Below are 24275 nucleotides of genomic sequence, written 5' to 3'. Positions count from 1 at the left end.
AGCATATCTTTCCAAAGCAAAGTGCTTTAAATATTCAGTAATTACTTGGTGAATAAATATATTTAAGGATATGTTAAAAAGTATTTATAGTTCTTGATTGTTAGTCATGCAAAATTTGTCATCAGTCTTGAAAAATGAGTATAGTAGTTTTCCATTTTACTTAGTCATCAACATTATTAATAAATTAATAGTTCTATTTTGATAAATACTCATTTACTAAGCACTGACTTGAAACTGGCAAGTTATCTCTGGAGAGCTGCTGGCCACAACAACCAGTGAAACAGGTAGGTGATCTTCATCTCCCCTCATCCTCCAATTCCAATTCCCCTGTTTTATGCCCACCTTTAGAACAGACTAGCTGCTTAGGCTTCTCCTTCCTTTCTGCTTCTACTCTCAGGAACTAAGCAGATTTTCCCCTCCAGCCTTCCCATCCTTTGTCTTAGCCTCCAACATATCAGACACACTCTCCCTGAAAACCCACTGCCCATTCCAGCCCACTACAAGTTCCCAGGCTGATCCCCAGACCTGTATGTAGTAGATCATCTGCAGGGACCTGTCTCCCTCTCTTGTTCCAGTTTCTTAGGAATACACACATCCTCAAGACCGACCCAGCTCTCATTCCTCCTAGGACCTTCTTACTCCTTCTAACTCATTTAGCCCATCTTCATTCTGTCCTGCATGACCATAATATCTAGAAACCAGTTCTACCAGGACCTCAACTGGCCATACATGGTAGAACTCAGAAATACTCCCTATCAGAAAACTCAAAGCCAATGCATGCTCCTAAGATCAAGAAAGAGCAACAGAAACTAAGCATCATAAAACCCACCCAAAAATATCCAAGATCATATATCAACACATAGTATACAATTAGCCCCAGTCCAGATACCTGGAGGAATGTTAATTAATTAGTTAGTTAATTAATTAATTAATTTAAAAACACAAACAATAACACACAGCCAAATTTCTCCATTAGAGACCTTACTACAACAACCTTACTACAGTAGGTCTTAAAAAGTATATTATACCTGAATCACAATACAAGAACGTCTAAATAGTTTTCTGAATATGTTCAGGAACTAGAAAGAGGATATGAGTAAAACCATTAATGAAATCTAGGAACACACACACACAAAATTAGTGAATAAAATGAAGAAAACAGTTCAGTACATGATAGTAAAGAAGAAATTATACAGAAAACTCAGAAATAAAATGGGAGATAAAACATATAGAAAGTCAAACAAAAAAATTATAGGTGAACCTAAACTATAGGTTACAAAAAATAGATATTGAAGAAATGGATGCATGAGCTTAAGAAAGTGTTAAATCTTAAAAAATACTAAGGCACAAAACAGCCAAAAAATCTGGAACACCATGCAAAGACAAAATCTAAGAGTCATAGGGAAAGAGGAAGGAGAGTAACTTAAAAATACTATTGTATTTTAAATCAAACGTTTTCAAAATTGTGTTTCATGTATGCTGGTCAAGGAATGTTTTCAATATTACTATCTCTTGTAAGATATTGAAATATATTTTTTTAAAAAAATTAATGAACTGGGCATGGCAGTGTACATCTTTATCTCAACACTTGGTAAGCAGGGGCAGAATGAGTGAAGTAAATTCCAGGAAAACTTTGACTACATAAATTCTTTCAACAAAAAAAGAAAGAAAATTCAAAATTGAAAATAATATCAAATATTTTCTCTTCATGCATCCTATATACCGTTTAATGAAGAAACTCAATACTTTTTTAAATTATTTATTTTTGCATTTTTTAAGCCAACGATATGTGTGCCTCACATAATTGTTTTACTAAGTGGATTTTATGATTATATTGTGTGTATATGATTTTTCATCATGTGTACTTCTGCTCTATTCCTTATGGTTTTGAATTCTGTATTGGCTTTCAATATTCATCATAAAAATTCTAAGCATTCTGTCACAAACATCTGAAGTTTACAGGTAAACTTAGCACAATTTTAGCTTTCTTTCAAATTTAACTTTATTTGTACTTAACTACAACTTTTTCTAACTTTTATTACATCAACAACTATAGCTTATCATGTGTCCCGGATACTAATCCCTTTATTCCTCTTTTTTAATTGGAAAGTGTTTAAGCTATATTTAAAGTTGAAAATTTGTAGGAAGTTCATACAAGAATAGTTTGGAAATTCTATAGGAAAAATTGTCTCCTAGTTTGAATATAAAAGACAGGCATATTTATTTTGGGTTGAACAGCAAACAGAGTGATCACACTTCCCTCATCAACCTCAAACAGATCACATTTTGCTGACATGACTGTGGGTTCCATGAAATTCATCTCTGACCTGATTTTTTTTTTTTTTAACTACAGCAGAGTCGGGTTTCAATTAATAGGCTGTCCTCAAAAGGAAAATGTACATAGCTTCCTGCTATGTGGAAGCTGCAGGAGATGAAGAATACCTACTTAAAAGAAGTACAAAGTGTCCTGGAATGAGAACTAGGAGCCTTTTAGAGAAGTATAATTTATAATCTAGGTGGGATGAACAGTGTATATTACATATTGTGTGTCAGTTATAGAACAGGCTTCAGTTTTTAGTTCAGAAATGTTAATTAAATCAAATGAAGTTCATGCTAACTCTCTGGAAATTTTAAAAAGAATAATAAGTAGGCACAAGCTACAACCTGCCCTTTTAAAGTATTCAAATATCTATAGGTAGAACCCATGTACACTAATTATTACCAAGCATTGTAAATTACTGAGTAATCCTGTATCTTACAAGAAAAGTAAATATACATTTCTGCAAAACCATCCAAATTAATGAAGACTTTTTCATTAGCTACCCAGTGATGAGCCTTGTGACCATGAAAAGGGGACTCCTTTTTTTGAGTCATCTTTCTCAGCATTCTGGCTGAAAGAAACCAGATACACATGACACATATTTTCACTTACATATAGAATTCAAAACAACTGAATACATATAAGGAGAGAAAAGAATGACAAAAAGAGAGGCTTGTGGGGCCAAAGGAAGGTGATGGGCAGAAGCTCCCAATTCTCCTGGGGATACCAGGAACTGTTCTTTTCTTTTGAGGTCTACTTAACAGCATCAGGAAGATAGTTAATAATAAAGTATTGCATAGTTCAAAATTTTTGAGAGTAAATGGAATTATTTACATAAATATTTTTAACTATTTGATGTGATGGGCATGTCTATAAACTTGATTTAATCACATAATTTTATACGTAGTCTACATTAAATAATTTTCTTGATTACATTTAAATTTTGTAACATTATATATTACATTATATTTAATTGCAAATTATTGACACAAGAATAAAAAATATACATTTAAAAAATTATAGAAAGAAAAACTGGCCCTTCCGGTTTCCATTTGTGCATGGGAGCTGACTCTGTGCCACAGTCCTCTGTACACCAATCTCACCCTGAGAAAACTGGTCCCCCAGGAGTATTGACATATCCAAGATCACAAGTGAGACTACAACTACCACCCCAAGACCTGGTCCAGATGGGTCCTTCCTGGGGCCCAGTGGACTTAGGAATCTCAGCTCAGACAGGGACACTATCCTTCAGGTTTCTCTCTGTGCCCAGCAGCTGACCCTGGGCTATATCTCTCTGTACACTAATCCCATCAAGAGAAAGCTTGACCACCAGGAATGGTGACACACAAGCTCACAGGCTCACAGGACTAACAAGTTCCAGTGGAAGACAGCAAGGACAGCTAACACCAGAAATAACCAGATGGTAAGAGGCAAGCACAAGAATATAAGCAACAGAAACCAAGGCTACTTGGCATTATCAAAACCCAGTTCTCCCACCATAGAAAGCCCTGGATACCCCAACCAACCTAAAAAAAATAAGATTCTGATCAAAAAATCACATCTCATGAAGATGATAGAAGACTTTCAGAAGTACACAAATAATTCCCTTAAAGAAATACAGGAGAACACAGGTAAACAAGTTGAAGGCCTTAAAGAGCAAACACAAAAATCCCTTAAAGAATTATAGGGGGAAAATATAGGAAAACACAACCACATAGGCAAAGGAATTGAACAAAACTATCCAAGATCTAAAAATGGAAGTAGAAACAATAAAGAAATCAGAAAGGGAGACAAACTTGGAGATAGAAAACCTAGGAAAGAAATCAGGGGTCATAGATGCAAGTATCACCAAGACAATACAAGACATAGAAGAGAGAATCTCAGGTACAGAAGATACCATAGAAAACATTGACACAACAGTCAAAGAAAATATAAAATGCAAAAAGCTCCTAACCCAAAACATCCAGGAAATCCTGGACACAAGGAGAAGATAAGGATAATAGATATAGAAGAAACTGAAGACTCCCAATTTAAAGGGCAAGTAAATATCTTCAACAAAATTATAGAAGAAAATTTCCATAATCTAAAGAAAAAGATGCCCATAAACATACAAGAAGCCTACAGAATGCTTAATAGATTGGACCAGAAAAGAAATTGCTCTTGTTACATAATAATCAAAACTTCAAATATACAGAACACAGGAAGAATATTAAAAGTGGTCAGGGAAAAAGGTCAAGTAACATAAAAGGCTGACCTATCAGAAATACACCAGACTTCTCAACAGAGACTCTAAAAGACAGAAGATCCTGGGCAGTTGTCATACAGGCCCAAAGTGAACAAAAATGGAAGCCCAGGCTACTATGCACATCAAAACTCTCAATTACCATAGATGGATAAACCAAGATATTCTATGACAAAACCAAATTTAAACAATATCTTTCCACAAATTCTGCCCTTCAAAGGATACTACATAGAAAACTCAAACACTAGGAGGGATACTAAGCCAAAGAAAAAGCAAAAATTAATCCTTTTACAATAAAACCAAGAAAGCCACACTAACATAATTCCACTTCTAACAACAAAAATAACAGGAAGCAACCATCTTTAGTCCCTAATATCTCTTAACATCAATGGACTCAATTCCCCAATAAAACAACCTAGATTACCAGACTGAATATATAACAAGGACTGAGCATTTTTTCTGAATACAGAAAACTTACCTCAGTGACAAAGAAAGATACAACCTCATAGTAAAAGGCTGGAAAAAAAAAAAAAAAACTAAACATATCCAAGCAAATGGTCCCAAGAAACAAACAGAAGTAGCCATTCAAATATCAAACAAAATTGTAAAATCGACTTTAAATCCAAAGACATCAAAAAAATATGCGGAAGGTACTTGAATTCTTAGCCAGAGCAATTAGGAGAGAGAGAGAGAGAGAGAGAGAGAGAGAGAGAGAGAGAGAGAGAGAGAGAGAGATCAAAGGCATACAAATTGGAAAGGAAGAAGTCAACATATCACTATTTGCAGTTGATAGAATCGTATATATTAGTAACCTGGAAAAGTCTACCAGAGAACTCCTCAACCTGATAAACAACTTCAGTGAAGTAGCTGGATATAAAATTAACTCAAACAAATCAGTGGCCTTTCTCTACACAAAGGATAAACAGGCTGAAAAAGAAACTAGGGAAACAACACCCTTCACATTAGTCACAAATAAACATAAAATACCTTGGTGTGACTCTAACTAAGGAAGTGAAAGATCTGAAGAAAGAATCCAAAGAACATATCAGAAGATGGAAAGATCTTCCATGCTCATGGATTGGCAGGATTAATATAGTAAAAATGGCCATCTTGCCAAAAGCAATTTACAGATTCAATGCAATCCCCATGAAAATTCCAACTCAATTCTTCACAGAAATAGAAAGAACAATGTTCAAATTCATCTGGAAAAAGAAAAACCTAGGATAACAAAAACAATTCTCAACAATAAAATAATTTCTGGTGGAATTACTGTTCCTGACCTCAAGTTATACTACAGAGCAATTGTGATAAACAAACAAACAAAAAACAAAAAAAACCAAACAAACAAAAAAACACAACTGCATGGTTCTGGGACAGTGACAGATAAGGAGAACAATGGAATAGAACTGAAGACCCAGAAATGAACTCACATACCTACAGTCACTGGATCTTTGACAAAGGAGCTAAAACCATCCAGTGGAAAAAATACAGCATTTTCAACAAATGGTGCTGGCTCAACTTGCTGTCAGCATGGAGAAGAATGTGAATAGATCCATTCTTATCTCCTTGTACACAGCTCAAGTCCAAGTGGATCAAGGACCTCCACATAATACCAGAAACACTGAAACTTATAGAGGAGAAAATGGGCACAGGGGAAAATTTTCTGAACAGAACACCAATGGTTTGTGCTATAAGATCAAGAATTGACAAATGGGGCCTCATGAAACTACAAAGCTTCTGTAAGGCAAAGGACACTGTCAGTAAGACAAAAATGCCACCAACAGATTGGGAAAAGATCTTAAACAATCCTAAATCTGATAGAAGGCTAATATCCAATATATACAAAAATTCAAAAAGTTAGACTCCAGAGAACCAAGTAACTCTATTTAAAAATGGGGTACAGAACTAAACAAAGAATTCTCAACTGAGGAATACTGAATGGCTGAGAAGCAACTAAAAAAAAAATGTTTAACATCCTTAGTAATCAGTGAAATGCAAATAAAAACAACCCTGCATTTCTACCTCACATCAGTCAGAATGGCTAAGATCAAAACTTCAGAAAACAACAGATACTCAGGAGGATGTGGAAAAAGAGGAACACTCCTCCATTGCTGGTTGGATTGAAAGCTGGTACAACCACTGTGGAAATCAATTTGATAATTCGTCAAAAAACTGGACATAGTACTACTGGAGGACCCAGCAATACCACTCCTGGGCATATACCCAGAANATGTTCCAACATGCAATAAGGACAGATGCCCCACTATGTTTATAGCAGCCTTATTTATAATGTCCAGAAGCTGGAATTGACCCAGATGTGGTCCATTCCACATCATGGACAGAGAAAATGTGGTACATTTACACAATGGAGTACTACTCAGCTATTAAAAACAATAAATGTATAAAATTCTTACGCAAATGGATGGATCTGGAGGATAACTTCCTGAGTGAGGCAACCCAGTCACAAAAGAACACACATGATATGCACTCACTGATAAGTGGATATTAGCCCAGAAGCTCGAAATACCCAAGATACAATTCACAAAAACTCATGAAACTCATAAGGAAGACCAAAGTGTGGATACTTCGATCCTTATATATAGCAAAATTGATGAAACATGAGGCCCTCATATGACTGGACATAATGTTTGCATTCAGCATGCAAGCATTCATATAACTCATTAATCTATAAGTTACTTATAATACCTAATGAAATGTAAATGCTATATGTATTGTTATCCTATTTTAAAATCAGTGATGAGAAGATAAAAAAATCTGTGTATATTCAAGATCATTGTAGTTGTTATTGAAATATCTTCCAATTATGTTTGGCTTTACCCATGTACCAAGAAACAACTGATTCATAGTCAAATAAATTTACTTTTGTACTAGCCTCTAGTTCCTGTAGTTTCTGCTTATGCTGCTGTCCTTGGGGTTATGCTTTTTGAATCTCTAATCAAGAAGATTATATATTACTTATAATTTTCTAGTGTTGTTTGTTCTAACAATAAATTATACATGCATTCTAACAATTGCATCCAAATTGAACACTTACCCAACCCCAAATCTCTTATACTTTAAAGCATCACCTTTTTTCACCTTAATTTTTTTCTTTAGTTTTAAAAACAATGAAAATTACTAATATCTCATTTATTCCTCCCTTTCTCAGTGAGGCAGAGTTGAACATTTTGCCTCAAAAAGACATTCTTTAACATAGACACAGGGTGGTCCATTTGAAAGTTAAAGCTAACAAAATGACCAGAGTAAGGGTTATATGAAGCTTCTGATGTTGGCAACTGGTAGAAGAGAAGTGGTGGAAACTGAGTATCTATTGTCTGACTGTGAATGAGGGTCACATTGTATTTGATGGTCACATTGTAATAAGTAGCTCTGAATTCTAGTTAAATTAGTGGGTAGATCAAGAAAAAGTAACAAAATATGGAAGTGGTGGGCTACAGTCATCGACTAGGAAGGGTGGCATATGCAGAAGCCAAGAGCATGAGAGTTTTTATCCTTAGACAGCTGTGTTTCAACTGCAGCTGGAAGGTCCTGGGAGTAGGGATTGTTTCCTTACTTGGTGGCCCAGCTTCAAGCACAATGCTGCTCAGCAATTAACAAGGCTACTATTCAGAATGATATGAATCTAGTCTTATGCCTTCTATATGACAATAGTTGAGTTGCTGCATAAAAAACCTCTGTGAGGAGTCATTATTATAAAGATTAATTCTTCATCTCTGAGACATTGTTTGTATTATATTGCTCTCTCCATGTTCCTCCAAACACCCATTTTTGTATATACAGTAGGACTGGGTTAATTTTTTTCTGACAATTCATTGGGGCATTACTAGTAGCACCAAAATCACTCTTTTCCAGTGTTTTTCCATGAGATTTTAATGATAGTATAAGACTTGATTTGAGTATGCAAAGTGACAATTTCTTCCCTCTACTGAATGCACTTCTTTATCATAGGAAAAATCACCATGAAAGAAATAAATTGATGAAATAATCATGGCAAACTCGGTGAATAAAAGAGAAGAAACAAGAAAAGAAAAGAAAAGAAAAGAAAAGAAAAGAAAAGAAAAGAAAAGAGGAGAAAAGAAAAGANNAGAAAAGAGAAGAAAAGAAAAGAATAGAATGGGAATATCAGGATTGTTCATCAAAATGGCTACCTCCACCTAAAAAGAAAGTTTAATGGATGGATTGTGAATTTTATAAGCAAGAAAAAGAAATTAACTATAACTGCACACAAAGTGCATGACTCTTAATACCAGCATTGAGTTAACAGAGGGTTAATGAAACAGAGCCTGGATTCATAAGTGACTCCGAGGTGAGAGGCAACATGTGGTCAGTAACCTAAAAATACATTTTCAGACATGCTAGAAATAGTGTCTTGACAGAGCTACTGGCTATGTGCCTGTCCACCTCAACACTGCTTAATGAATAATATATTTGATTAATTTAAAGGCCTGTGTCTATATCATTCACAAATGTTTTAAAATAGGGATTTTAGTATTTTCACCACACAGAAAGGATAAATAATGATATGTGCATGTATGTATATGTTTTAATTGACTTAAATAAGTTATACATGTATTTAGATACTTCCTTGTATACCATTAATCTGAGTATTGTTTGCTGTACATAATTTTAAAACACATTTAAATTAAGAAATAAAACTATAATGACTAATACTTCTGAATTTATAAGAAGTGCTTTTTTACCTATAATATTTTTATATAGATGTAAATGAAAAAATAAATTATTTTTTATTTTACAATGAAGATTTAACACACTATGTAGCCAAAGCTCACAGAAAAATAGTTTCCCATGTCATTCTCTAAGAAAGCACTGCAGTAGTGGGGTATGGTGGCACACGCCTTTAATCCCAGCACTCGGGAGGCAGAAGCAGGTGGATTTCTGAGTTCGAGGCCAGCCTGGTCTACAAAGTGAGTTCCAGGACAGCCAGGGCTATACAGAGAAACCCTGTCTCGAACCCCCCCCCCCCGAAAATAAAAAAAGAAAGCGCTGCAGTTACTGAGAAGAGGCTAAGAGGCAAAAAAAAAGAACAAAGTTAAAAGGAACCCTCCCTCTAGTTTCTAGGCTTCACAAGACTTGCTAGTCTGTATTCACTGATCTAAAGTGCAGAAGGGCTAGAAATGTGTATAGATGTGTTCCTATCTGTATTTGGTCATTTTATAAGATTCACAGTGTGTGGAGCTGAGACTAGAAGTGAGAAAATACTTTGGCAATGACCAAGAAAGCAAACTTTTCCAGAGTTTGACAGCAATATCATAAAATAATTGGCTAATAAGTAAAGTTCTTTTGAACTAAGTGATACCTGCTAAGGATGCTTAACTACACCATCTGTCAAAGGTTGTCAGCTCTTTGTTTTTTCAACAGCACTGAGCTGAATTATATGGTGCTAGCAATCTAGCCCCCAGTGTTCTGGAATTTGTCTACATAGTCAGCAGCAGCTCTCCCAAGCATTTGAAATGGTAACTCTCTTACAACCTACATCTCCTTATGTGGTCCTTATGTGGATGGTTCCACTGAAGTATAAAAGAGGATATTAGTCACTGAAGACTTCACAGAAGCCATACAGGTAAGAAACTCCATGCTTATCAACAAGCTTATCATTGTTTCTCCCTGGGTTTTCACAATAATCATGTAATGGTTTCTATCCAACACTCAGAACTGATGTGAAACCAAAAACAAGCTCTATTTCTTCAAAATTTTCTTTGGACCAATAACAACTGTGACAGGTCAAGACTTTCTAACGATAAATCCATTGATGTATGTATATGTATCAACAATCACCACAATGAATTCTTTTACCCTTGAGTGTCAGTGCATTTTGATCTCTAATGTTACCTAATGTTTGATTTAACTGAGTTTCTCTGTGCTTTTACTGCACATTCCTTATTGTGATTATATTTCAAAGATAAAGGAGACTGTGGTCAAAAAAGGTAATTGTCCCTCAACTGTGTTGGCTAGCTTCTGTAAAACTATAGCAGGCAATCCTGCAAACAGTCTTCTTTCTGTTTACCAAGCACAGCTGTTTCTTCCTATGCTTCTTTTCAAATTATCACCTCCCAAGTCATTAGCTCAAGGGCACAGAAAGTAAGCCACCACCTTTCACTGATTTTTTTTTTTTCCTTGAGGGCAAAATGTGCCATTCCCTTTAGCTTGTGAATCTCGTTGCCTGTGTTTCTTTACAGGTAACACTTGTTTGTTGCTCATCACTATAAAGTTTTCAATAACAGATGAAGGAAGATAAATCGTTTATATTTAAGAAAATTTTTATTTTATCCAAATAATTGTCTAAACTTTGAAATAGATGTCTGTATTTGTATAATGGTTTTGATGTTGCTAATATTATATCTTTATAACATTTCTGACATTCTAATCCTTTGGAATAACTTTAAAACAATCTTTTTGTATCAACATGGGGGAAATTAAGGTTGGCACTTTTATAGTTGAATAGTTTGATTCAAGTTTCCTTAAAGCTATTAGCAACTATTCTCATCTCCATTATATGTTCTTCTTTTAGATATTTTCAAACAGTGGTTCTTAATTTGTGGATTGTCAACTCCTTTGGGTTGATGCCTGTGAAAGACGCTTTCACAGGCATCAGAAAACACAAACATTACGTTACATTCATAACAATAGTAAAATTACGATTATGAAGTAGCAACAAAATAATTTATGGTTGGGGGTCACTTGAACATGAACTGTATTAAAGGCTTGCATGATTAGGTAAGTTGTAAACCACTGTTTAAAAGAACTTTTATGAAGTCAAATTCATTATGAAGTTTATGATTGGGTATTCATTATCCTAAATCTGTGACAAAATGTCCTATGACAAATGTTTTTACTTCAGTTGCCAATGAAAATGTGTCTTCTCTGTACATAAAATTCATGACCAAGATTCAATGAAAAGTATCAACTCAGCAGTAAGTGAATTATCCTAGAATGTCAATGATCTGTAGATGGAATTATTTCTTTTCATATATATATATATATATATATATATATATATATATATATATATATATATATATATACTTTCAATTAAGAACATCAAGTTTTAACTATGATTTTTCTCTTTTTTTGGCTTGGCAGTCACTGATCCTTGTCCATGAACTTTGGTTTTATATTGCTTTTTGGATTCTTCTGATCATCAGGAAGGAGAAAAATTGAGTTATATAGCTATATATATTGATTCTCAAGATTTGCAGTTCACCAAACTGTAGTCACTTACAGATGATATACTGTGCTCTTGTTTTCTCAGCCAATTGTGTGTGTTAAAGAAAAGTTCTGTTGAAAAGTATTACCCCTAATGATGAATGCCAACACACTACTTTGTATTTGAATGTTCAATCCAGATTATATCATACGTCTTACTTCAAACAAAATGTTCTCCCACTGACAAGATGTGTGGGACCATGAAAGGCAGCCTGTTTTCTGGTCAAGCTAGGATTAAACCCCAGAGACCCAGTAGATTATTCTGCAAGGGACAGAGGGAAGTTTGAACTATGTTCCCAGACACTAGGCTCCTGACACGAGACCACACCTCCATAATTCTGTGGCAAGTCACATAGGCAACACCTGAAGCTCTTGGTATTCTGTCTGACTCCACCCCCACAGATACCTGGCAACAACCAGGTATGCTCCTCCCAACAGTTACCTAGCAACAGCCAGGTAGGCCCAGCCCACTATAAAAGGGGCTGTTTGCCCTCTCCTCCTTCTCTTACTCTCTTACTCCTGTTCCCGCTTGCTCCTCTCTACTTTTCTACTCTCTCCCTCTCTATGTCTTTCTACAATAAACACCTTAAAACCATGGACAGTCTCATTGGGATCCGCTGTGCTTGTGAACCTCTGGCCAGAGGCCTCTCTGTGTTCCCAGATGTGGCTTCTGACAAACCAAGAAAGACAAGGACTCTCCTCCCTGAGGGACCCAGCCAGAGCTCTCTCCTCCTGCTCTCTTTACTTTGGCCCCAGGCCAGAGCCCCTACTCCAGAGGTTCAACCCATCCAGAGCTTCTGTGGTACCTGAGAGGTAGAACCTGCCATGCCTGGTCTCAGTGCAGGCCCAGAGACCCCCAACCAAATCTGGAAGGTCCGCAGGGACCTCAGACTACACTTCCCCACCTCCTGAGCAGAGTCCTGCAGCTTCTCTCAGCCAGATGCTCAAGCTGGGATGGCACGGGGAACACCCAGTCAAACTTCGCTGAGCCCTGAGCCGAAAGTGAGACACCATTTTTGACCCACAAAGATGGATTTATTGTATTTTAAAAGGCAGTAATAAAGTTTTCTGGGACGCCTTGTCAAAAATACATTATCTGAAAACGTTTTTACAACATTAGTAAATCCTCAATATTAGTAAAGTGAACATTTTCCACTTTCCTTAAATTTTCTCCACTTAGCATTAACAAATGTCAGAAAAGGGAGAAGGAAGGGAGAAAGTTACTAGGAGGAAGCACCGAATACAAAACTTTTCAAGATGGGTCTAACTCATGCAGTTTTATCTTGCAAAGTATGGATTGCCTGGTGCATATTGTCATTCTCCACATGAATTAAAAGATTATGCCCTAACCTGCAACAGATAGGCCGGTACATTGTGACATGGGCTGTGCAGTTTGTAAGGAAACAGCTCATTTACATACCAAAGCATTGAGCAAAATCATACATTCTGTGTCTCTGGCATACTGACTTCAGGCAGAGAGATGTGGAGATGTTTGATCTTTACAGAGAACAGCTCAGATCCTGGGGACAGGACTGCATCCATCATGTACTTACAGAGAAACTCATCTTCCTTTGAATATGGAAATTACTATCTTCTGGACTAGCAACTACACCTATCTCTGCTTAACCCACTTGGGGCAATGCAACTTAGCTTTTCCTATCAGAAGCTGAATGTCAATTATATCAACCAAAGCAGGCAGCAGAGCAAAATTACCTTAACTTTGATTGATCCTCCTATGACTTTAAGTCAGGGAGCCAATTTCAAAATTCATATGGCTTTGTGGTGTCAGATGCCAGAAAAAAAATTTTCTCTAAACTGTGCTTTAAAACTGTGTTATGTTTAACATATGCATTTTTGTTTGTTAATTTGTCCCCCAAAGATTTCTCTTTATTGAAAGGGAAAAAAGAAAAAAATAATGTTATAATACTGTCACTAAGCTCTAAATAAGCAGAACTAAGTTCAACATTAAAAATTTAACTGAAAAATGATAACCACCTCTGAATTCTCCTTTCAAGTTGGTATAGCTAACCCACATGTCAACATAGACCACTGGTTCTCAACCTGTGGGTTGTGACCCTGAGAGGGGTCATCTATCAGATATCCTGTATATACTACATTACAATTCCTAACAGTAGCAAAATTATAGTTAAAAAGTAGCAATGAAAATAATTTTATGTTTGAGGGTCATCACAACTTAAAGAAACTGTACTAAAGGGTCTCAGCATTAGAAGGGTTAAAAACCACTGCCATAGACTATGTTAAACTTGCTTATCTTCTGTCTTGTGTTTCCATAATATTAAATTCTGTTAACTGATTAAGCATTAATGTGAACAACATTGGAAACTTAGAGTCTCTAAAAATGTCTAAGCCTTTTTTTGTATAGCATCTGAATAATCTCAATTCATTTCCACACTGTAAAAGGAGAAGAGTTTGAAACTATAGTTACAATGATCAAAAATAAATAGGGAGAGATTAAGAGATTGGTAAGCTGATGGAATATTCTCCATAAAAACTATGTGCTCATCAAGTAAGATTCAAGAGCTTCCTCCATATGATTGTACATTTTTTTTTTGGCTCTGGTCTTATGTTTAAAAGGCCCACCTTACAGCACCTTTTAGAATGTTTTTGTATGTGCTGCTCAGTTTTTTCCACAAAATACGTTAAAATATAACTTTTGCTAATGTCTATAATTAATGTCACTTATAATTTTGATAAATGAGATAATACTAACTGCTAGATACTTATATAATAAAGAATATAATTAAGTCATTTTCTCATCTGCTGTTAGAAGCATAATGTATATCACAAGCCCATAGGTCTGATAGATTTGTATTGGCTTCCATTAACGACAACCAAGTAATCAATCAAAAGAGAAGTTTGGGCTTTAAATTTGGTAGTCAGTGGATTTGATGACCACTTGATCTCTTGATCTCAAGATGTCAGGTAATAGCCTCAAGTCCTGAGGGACTAAGTGAAGCTATAATGGGCAACAGCCCCTAGACGTAAAGAATACCTTAGCCCCAGCCTGACCATTCTGCTCTACCTGTAGGAACAATACACATGGGAATGTAAGCACCCTACCCCATGCCTAGTTAAACCACCCCAAACAAACTGAAACTTCCTGGTATGTATCTAGTCCTGTATAAATAGATGTCCCTCATCCTCTCTCACTGTGTTCAGTCTTCATACCCTTAGAAAGGTCTGAACTCCTCCCTGTTCCAATAAAGCAATATCAGCCAACTGAACTAAGTCAGTCTGCCTTACTGCGTCAGTCGCCTTATAAGAGGAAGTAAACTTTTATTAAAAGTTAATTACTAAACACATTAACTCTTCATCTAAATCCCTTATTTTTGAAATAACTCTATATTCACAGAAATAGAACGATGAGATTAATTTCTTCTGTAGATCATTTAGCATATATTCTGTCTTAACACACTGACATTCACATTTTCCCTTACAGAGTACTGTTTGGAACTACAAATAGCATCTACATCACCCACCTAAAATTTATCCTGCATCTCCAAATAATAATAGTTTAAAATCATATCCTGATGTGGTCATCTCATTTGGCACAGAAGAGCTTTTCCCTAAGTTTCAGCAAGCAGCTAGTTCGTCAAATAATCAATACTCCCACAACAAGTTATTATTTTTTTTAAGATTGCCTCAGTCATATTTCACTAGTGCCACACATAGCGATAGAGTGGCCCTTGTTTTAATACCTTCTTCTCCTTAGTACCTCTTTCTATTGGTTTGTACTATGGTGGTTCATATAGCATCAATTATGAACTTTTCTAATTTGTCTACTTATCTATTTATTGAGGCTTATTTATTTTCTTTCTTTTCTGTCTTTCTTCATTTCAATTATCTGTTTTTAAATCTCTCTCTTCCGGGAAGAGTGGACAGTGGGCTGTAAATAGATAATAAATAAATAAATAAACAAATTAAATTAAATTAAATTAAGAATAAAAAAAGTAGTAAAAATTTTTTAAAGGAGTCAAATCTAGCTATTGTTTTGTCTGTCAGTTGTTTGGGTTTGTCAACCATTTGCTTTGAGGCTTTGACATTTCTTTCTTCTGCCTTCAAGTATAGGATGAGAGAAATAAGAAATTTAACATTTCATTATACAACTTGAGAGGAAACCTTTACCTAAGCGCTGAATCTTCAGTGCCCAATTAAAAATTCATATGGTCTACACAAGAGGGCAGCTAACATTGGTACTCGCCAGTGAATCTCTGGGTTTCTACAAAGCGAAGAGAGTTCTATTTAAGGCCTCTGATCTGATCTGGACACTGGCTGGTTCTGCTCTGGTCTGAGCCTAATCTCAGCTACTCAGTATACCTAGTGTAGACACCCAAGAGCCACCTGATATCAAACTAACTCTGAGTCTCACGCAATGAGAAGGCAGGTTCAACTTCACTGTTTTCAGACATGATTTGAAGCTGTATCAGTCCTTGCATAGTTCTTAATCTTCCTAAACCTTAGCTTCATACTTTATAAATAGCAATAAAACCGTGTTTCACGTGGATGCTGAGAGGGTTAAGTGAGCATTTAATAAGTCTGATACCTTAAGACTCCAGAATATAAATTGACTGGGTATTATCAATACCATCTTTATCATGGCTAGAATAAAAGTTGTTGTTTCCCTAAAGTCCTTTGGGGTTCAACTTTGATTTCTGTTTTACCTAGTGCCTGTGTCTGGAGCACTTTTACATGGGACATGATTTTCTTTTTTTCATTGGATGAATTATCCAAGTTGAAATGTCAATAGAAAAATATATGTGAAAGAATCAGAAAGTTTGGTAATTGTAGCATGCATTAGAGGTAAACAAGCCATGGTGTCAACCTGTGAACTTCCAAAATTAGCAATGGCCAAAGAAGAGACTTAGAGTTATTATGATACCAGGCATCCAAGGAATCACCCTTGTTCTTCCTTGGTCTAAATCTTCAAAATGTTTGTTTTTCATATTCAATGAGTAAAAGATAAGATAGATAGATGGTTTGAGGTTACTCCTGCAGTGTTTATACTTCAGTGATTTGCCCAAAAGTGGTGGTAAGTGAAATATTGTAAAAGAAAGAAAAGACAACTCAAGGCTGAAAGAACAACGAGAAACAAGACCTTTACAAGCCAGGCATGGTGGCGCACACCTTTAATCCCAGCACTTGGGAGGCAGAGGCAGGTGTATTTCTGAATTCGAGGCCAGCCTGGCCTACAGAGTGTGTTTCAGGACAGCCAGGGCTACACAGAGAAACCCTGTCTCAAAACAAAACAAAACAAAACAAACAAACAAACAAACAAAAAACAAAACAACAAAAACTTTACAAATCATCTCTTTAATGAAAGGCAAAAAAGAAGGAATGAAGAAAGGTTGTTATAGATGAGAAACAGAGTGGGAATCACAAGGTAAAAGAAAAAATGTAAAATCCTTTGGAAAACTGAGGAGATTTACGATGGTATGAGCACAAACAAGACAAATTCATTGAGCTGGCAATCTAAGTTTCTTCTGACAAATAAACAGATCATTGCAAAAAAGGAATAAGTACAACACTCATGATCACATGGTAGAGACCCTACCAACTCTGAAGACCAGACCATGGGAAATGATCATTATCCAGAAAATTATATGCTGTGTTCGTATAGTCAACTTATATTTTTGCAGTTGCTGTTTTATGAGTCTAACCACAGAGGCTTCACAACATCTTTCAACTCCCTATGAGTACAAATAACTTTATTTCAAAACAACAGTCCTTTAATAAAATGTGCTATGGATCAAGTGCAAATGCAGATTATGCTCTGTAATCAAGGAGCACAATTGGCGAGCAGTGTCTGAAATTAGTGGCAGCCTAGGTTCCAAGCACAGGCTGAGAGGAATGCTCAGAGGTTTCTTAATACATTGTACAGGAATAAGCAGGACACTTTTATAGACAGATCTTTTCAAAGCCAACATAAGGGCCACATGACACAGAAGGTCCAAAGTATAGAAAAATATATTTATAATGTTATTTATATTCAGCTAGCAAATTCTGAACTAAAACTGTCAAACAGTAAATTTTATATTCTCTAATGGAAAAGAAAACACAGGCTGGCTTCAAGGCTAACACCCAATATTGACTACAATTTGGTAATGGGCAAGTCATGGAATATCTGAGTAAAAGTTTTTTTGTGTGTATGAAATAGACATCAAAATGCTACTTAGTGGAATGGTGTGAGGCCTCACAAAGGAAATGTGTATATGTTTCTAAACAAAATACCTAATAAATGAAAATCTCTCACTAATATTGTTATTACTTTGTGGTGACAGACTATCTCTGTAACTAATACAAGCAAGGCATTTTTTTCTCACAGATATTGCCTAAATATGCAAGGAAAATTATTTTCTGTACATAGATTTCTACCCACACAAAAGATAAAACAAATAGATTTCTATTTTACAGTCTTGTTAAAAACAACATGACATTTAACTTGGAAACGGTCAAAAATACTACCTGCCTTATGTATTTATTGCTGTCAGAGAGAATTTTAGGCCTACCTTCCATAGTTTTACCTCAACTAAAGCCAGATTGTATTATTTTTAAAGAATTACTTCATTAGTAAGAAGGGTGGGGTCTATGTGTGGGTGTAGATTTATTATAAGAGCTTAAATAGAATATATGTTAATATAAATATAAAACACACTATTTATAGACAAACAAGAAATGAGTTCACAAAATGACTAGATTTCTAAGAGTTAAATGCTTTACTTTTTAAAGTAGAGTAGTCTGACTTTCTGAAATTTCTAACTTTGTCTTTGAGCATATGTCTATGGTAAAATGACTATGATTCTTCAGTGCACTTCTATCTGCGATGCATATAAGCAAGCTGTGTACCCTAGCTGGAAAGAGAAGACATTTAAGAATTCAAGTTTTTAAATACTATGAAGAAAAGGTGCTCTAGATCATATCTCTAAACTGAGACAACACACATAATATTCTGATTTTTTCCATCTCCATCCTCACATGTCCTATAATTATTGTCTTAAAATTTTTGCCACCATGTCCTCAGCTATTTATAGAGGTGAGGTGATAACAGGTAGTGGAACCTCTAGCATAGCAGAAAATACTTCCCACACGCAAAATTCCAGATAAATCTCTCCTTTCTCCCTCAAACACACAAATCTGGCAACCTCTCAACTCCCAATTTCATTTTACAGATCCTGTGTAGACTCACAGAACTAATTAACTAGAAGCCAGCTGAAGCCGATAGAGTCCCTGAGGCTGTTGATTTACATAATGTCCCCAAGCAACAGTACCTTCAGCGGTGATCTCAGTCATGGTGGGTGCAGAAATCAATCAGATGAAAAGTTCAAGTCAAGTGGCACTTTGCAGAATAAGGTAGGATTAGAGAACTCCGGTAGAGGGTTATGACAAGGGCTCTTCCTTTTCCTGGATGTTCTGGCTGATTTTTGTTGTCTCGTTGAACTTTGCCTCTTCTCCGCGGAGTTCTCCCCCTGGAAACAACCTAAGCCCTTTCCAAGCAGTACTTGTGGCTCAGCTAAAAGTATCAGCTTCAAACAAAAATAGCCTCATCTGCCCTGGACTCTTCAGCACTTTTTTTTTTTCTTTTGGCACTCTGGAGGAACACACACACACACACACACACACCAACTCTCAAGCCCTAAAGATACAGGCAAATATGAGTAAGTAAATAAATAAAAGCAAATAAATAAAAGAGGAAAATGAAGCCAGAGTATCTGGGAAGTGCTGTCTAAGCCCCCACAGTGTCTCTGATATAATTACAGATTGGGGATTGGTGTCAGAAAACATAAAATAAAGAGTTGAAAGTAATCTTACCCTAGATAGCTCAGATTTATTCTTAGTGCCTCTAATACTCAGAACATTCCTCTCTCCCTTATTTGGCTAGGGGAGGATCATGTAATGTCTACTTCAGGCAGAGGGGAGGGCAGTTGTTAGTAATTTTTCTGTGTTGGTTTGTTGTTGCTCCAAATCCTCTAGGCAAGTGCACTTATATAGGGCTACACTCAGAACTGAAATTAGTAACTCCTGGCCATTCTTCTAAGCTATTCGTGTTGTAAAAAATTAATAATTTCTAAATGTTAGTCAATAAGAAGCATGTAATGTGACAATAAAACCAAACTCTGAGAATTATGCTGTGTCAGGGTTTTATTCCAACACCTTATTAAAAACAAAATATCTGAATTCATCTCAGCAGTGAAAGAAAGAGAAGGTGAAATAAAGTTTAGAAATCCACTGTTCACATTTTAGAAATGGATTTCACCATTTCCCTTCCCGAACTTGAAAGAAAGGAAGAAAATCCTAGCAGCAGCTAACAATTAGCTAAATTGCCTGATTAGCATTTCACCTTCCCACTTCTAGACAGGTGTTAATGAGAAGAGAAATATTCAGTAGTTGGTGGTTGGAAGGGGAAGGAGAATCAAAGGGCATTGATAATCATAAACTTTAACAAGTCTGAGAATTATCAAGGGCTGGCTTTCCTCATCTTTTATTTTCATCTCACATTCAACTTAATAAAAGCTTGCAGTTTTGTCTCTTTGCCTTAACTCACTGCCATTGGCCAACAGAATCTTGAATCTGTAGGCAATTCTTAGTTTGTAAAGCACAGCTCTATCTTCTGTTTTAAAGTGAGGCCCTGAAGAGTGATGTGACAGCTATTTGCATAGACAATGACGTCCTACATGTCACCAGCTGTCTTCATTGGCCACCTCAATTTCATGGCACAACAGAAATTGCATAGTAATCAGCTGAATAAACAAGTCAGTACTCTTAGTTCAGACAGGAGAAGATTCCAGGAGGAGGGGTCTGTATAACTTAATGTTATACACACAGCTAGCAGCAAGGACTGGACTGAGATGATTAACATTGATTACAGTGCTCATACATTGTCTGAGAGCTAACGTCTTCCTGCAAACAGTACTGTTTCCTAGTTAAAGGATTCACTGCAAATAAAGCCCATCCAAAAGACAAAACAATGCCTTTGGAATACTGGGTTAATCTAGAAGTGTTCCCTGAAAAGCAAAGTTCACCTTACTGTGGTTCTCTCCTGTGGTTATTTGATAAGAATAGCTCCCATAGATTATATATTTGAATGCTTAGTTCCTAGTTGATGGAACTATTTGGGATGGATTTGAATGTGTGGCCTTGTGGGAGGAGGCATGTCACTGTGGGCAGGCTCCCAAAAGACCACCTGTTCCCAGTTAGCTCTCTTTCCCTCTCTCTTTCTGCCTCATGGTTTTATCTCAATAGCTAATTCCTTAGCTACTGATCTCACAAACCACTAACCTACTCACTGTTTCCCCATCGTGATAGTCATAGACTCTGTTCATTCCTTGAAACCATAAGCAAGGACCCAATTAAAGATTTTTCATACATTGCCTTAATCATGATACCTCCTCAGAACAGTAGAAACATAGCTATGATATCCCAAATAATATGTCCATTTTTTACCAACACAATGCTACAATTTTTAAAATCCTAACACTTCATGGTCCTTGGCCATAGTTAACTGAAGAAATAATTACTATACAACCTACAAACACTTTCAAGAGCAAAGAGCTTAATAAAACTTGAAAAGGGAAAAAATAAACCTCCGGTTTCCAACTCTAATTCAATGTTAGGTTAAAATAAGATGAGGATGCTGTTTCAAGTGATTGATGCTACACTCAAGCTCTCACAATTAATTTCATTTTGTAATGTTAAAATGAAAAGACAAAAAAGCAAAACAAACAAAAAAATCCCTCAAAGTTATTGTAGCTAAATAGTGTGGGGCGGCAGACTCTTACTTTCATCTGTGAGAAGAACCGAAGATTCAATGGGCAATTGAAATTAGAGCGTTTCTTATTTTGGAAAGTTATTGGAATTCTTTCAACTTTGAAAGCTGGTTTATGAGGCATGTCTTACATCTGAAAAGATGTCTGGATTCAACTTCCTAACACTTCCAAATCAGTAGGCCCCAACTTTCAGGGAATTCAGTGAACTTGGTATTATATACAAGGAATTAACTTCTCTTATTTTAAAAGTACTGGTTTTGAACAGATGTCACTCATCTGTTGAACTCTTCCAGTGTGGTGCGGGAGGTACAGTTCCTTTCTCAGTATGGCATCTATTAATCCCACAATGGCCATTTCCATCTACCAACTATTGCATAGAATAGTGTTTATGAGACTAGGGCATTAATAACTGACCTTTTATACATACTCACTGATGAATTAAAATAGAGGTGTTCTCAACTAAGTGATACATTTAGGTTAATGTGCCTCTTCTCTCTGATCAAACAAATCATTAGCTCCTGTGATTTGTCACTTAGTGCTCTATATACTCACAGAGGTGAGTAGCAGAATTCCCCCCTTAAAGTGATCTTTCCAAACTAGTTGCTTAGTCTCTTACTATCATAAGCTAACAGACAATAACACATGAACTAACCAGTACCCCCAGAGCTCGTGTCTCTAGCTGCATATGTAGCAGAAGATGGCCTAGTCGGCCATCATTGGGAAGAGAAGCCCCTAGGTCTTGCAAACTTTATATGCCCCAGTACAGGGAAACACCAGGGCCAAGAAGTGGGAGTGGGTGGGTAGGGGAGCAGGGTGGGGGGAGGTTATAGGGAACTTTCGGGATAGCATTTGAAATATAAGTAAAGAAAATATCTAATAAAAAAAAAGTGCATTAGCCTCATTAGATTTTTCTCATCCATCTTGAATTTCAAAATGTAAAAAAACACAGAAAGTAACCCTAACCCAGAAGTTGTGTTGACCTCTGACTTCCAACTTTAAACTAAACTAACATTTTCAGACCTTGATTTTAAAATGTTAATTGTAAAATTCTTTTTATAGAACGATAAGAAGAATCAAAATGGAAAACAATAGCAACTGATACTTGAAAGAAAAGTGAAAATCTAAAGTTTTAAGGTTATTCTCTAAGCCCTCTGTTTTTATTGTACTCACAGTTAAGGTGTGAGCAACAATGGTTGTATGTCTGTGGGTATATACACATGTATGTGTGATTAATGAAAATAACATAATATTTTAAAAAGTTGTTAAATAAAGTACAACTAGACACCCCCCAAAATATTAGGAAAATCAACTATGAACTCTTCCCATGAATCTTAAAAGAATAATTGGCATATGTATCTTTTTCTGTCATGTTTAACAGGAGCCATATATAAATAACTGAACTGTATGGTTTTTATTGAAAATAAATTCTTCTTTTATACAGTACAGTCCCACCAGTTTTACCACCTCTCACTCCTCCTAGCTCTTCCCAACCTCCTTTCTTCATCAGATTCATTTACTACCCATCTCCCTTCAGAAAAGAGGAGACCTCCAAGAGACACCAACCAATCATGATAAAACACAATAAAATAAGTCAAAGGAAAACTTCCTTATACCTGGGCTGGACAAGGAAACAAAACAAGAAGAAAAGAGTTCCATGAATAGGCAAAAGAGTAAAAGATTGTTTCAAAAAAAATTATTTATTCTGATTTTCCTTTTCCAGCCCCAGCTCCCAAAACGATGATGTTGAGACTAATTATTTATTAATAAGTGCTAGACCAAAAACTTCAGCTCATTTTAACTATTATATGTCCACCACCTGGTTTGTTAGCTCTCTTCAGTCTAAGCTCACTTCATTCTGTATGCCTTCTTAGCATCTTCCTCAGTGTCCCTGTTTATTCTATCCTGAGTTCTGCTACCTGCTGGTTTATGTCTGTTTCCTCCAAGCTTCTGAGTGAATCTCTTCTATACTCACTATTTGCTAGAATTCTCTCTCTTCCTGCCAGTGTCCTACCTCCTATTTCTTGCCTCAGTTCATTGGCCATTGCCTTTCTTAATGACAGATGATGCTTATAAGAGATTCTCTTTACATCTGGCCCAATAGTTAGGAGTCATAAAAATATCAAGCAAATATGTAACAACGTATACAAAGAGAGCCTGGTCCAGACCTGTGCAGGCTCCATGTTTGTTGCTTCAGTCTCTGTGAGTCCATATGCAGGCTGCTTATTTGATTGATTGAGACATGTTCTTCTGGTGTCCTGCATCCCATCTTATAGCACAATCTCTCCTCTTCAATGAAATTGCTAGAGTTCTGTGGAGAGGGACCCAATAAAGACCACCAATTTATACTCTCCCTGGCTGTGGGTTTCTACACCTGCTCCCATCTGGTGCTAGAGGAAGCCTTTCTGATAAAGACTATGCAAGGCACTTATCTATGAGTATAGCAGAATATCATTAGGATCCCAGTAGTATTTGGTTTTACCCCATGTCTGTCTAGTCTCCAGTTCCTGGTCATCCAGGCAGTGTTAGGTATGGGCTCCTTCTCATGGAGTAAGCCTCAAGTTAAATCAGACATTGGTAGGCTACTCCTACAAGTTCTGTGTCTGTGTCTACAAGGCAGATTTTAGGTTAAAAGTTTTGTTGGTGTCCACATTTCTCTTTTGGTAGCTTGCAGAATACCTTTCTCAAA

The 24275-nt window shown here is 36.2% G+C and overlaps 1 protein-coding gene across 1 annotated transcript in view; it reads right to left on the bottom strand.

Annotated features, from left to right (window-relative positions):
* Window positions 1-19536, bottom strand: part of Trdn (triadin) — a 398410-nt gene extending 378874 nt beyond the window's left edge. The window contains exon 1 of the mRNA XM_029532915.1: window positions 19094-19536. Coding sequence (XP_029388775.1) covers window positions 19094-19115 — 22 coding nt within the window. The 5' untranslated portion in view covers window positions 19116-19536. The remainder of the gene's footprint in view (window positions 1-19093) is intronic.
* Between the last annotated feature and the right edge of the window lie 4739 nt (window positions 19537-24275).

This window comes from Mus pahari, chromosome 21, assembly GCF_900095145.1.
Source record: "Mus pahari chromosome 21, PAHARI_EIJ_v1.1, whole genome shotgun sequence".
NCBI classification, from domain to species: Eukaryota; Metazoa; Chordata; class Mammalia; order Rodentia; family Muridae; genus Mus; species Mus pahari.
Note: the sequence above shows the minus strand (reverse complement) of the source record. Positions and strands in the feature narration are given on the sequence as shown.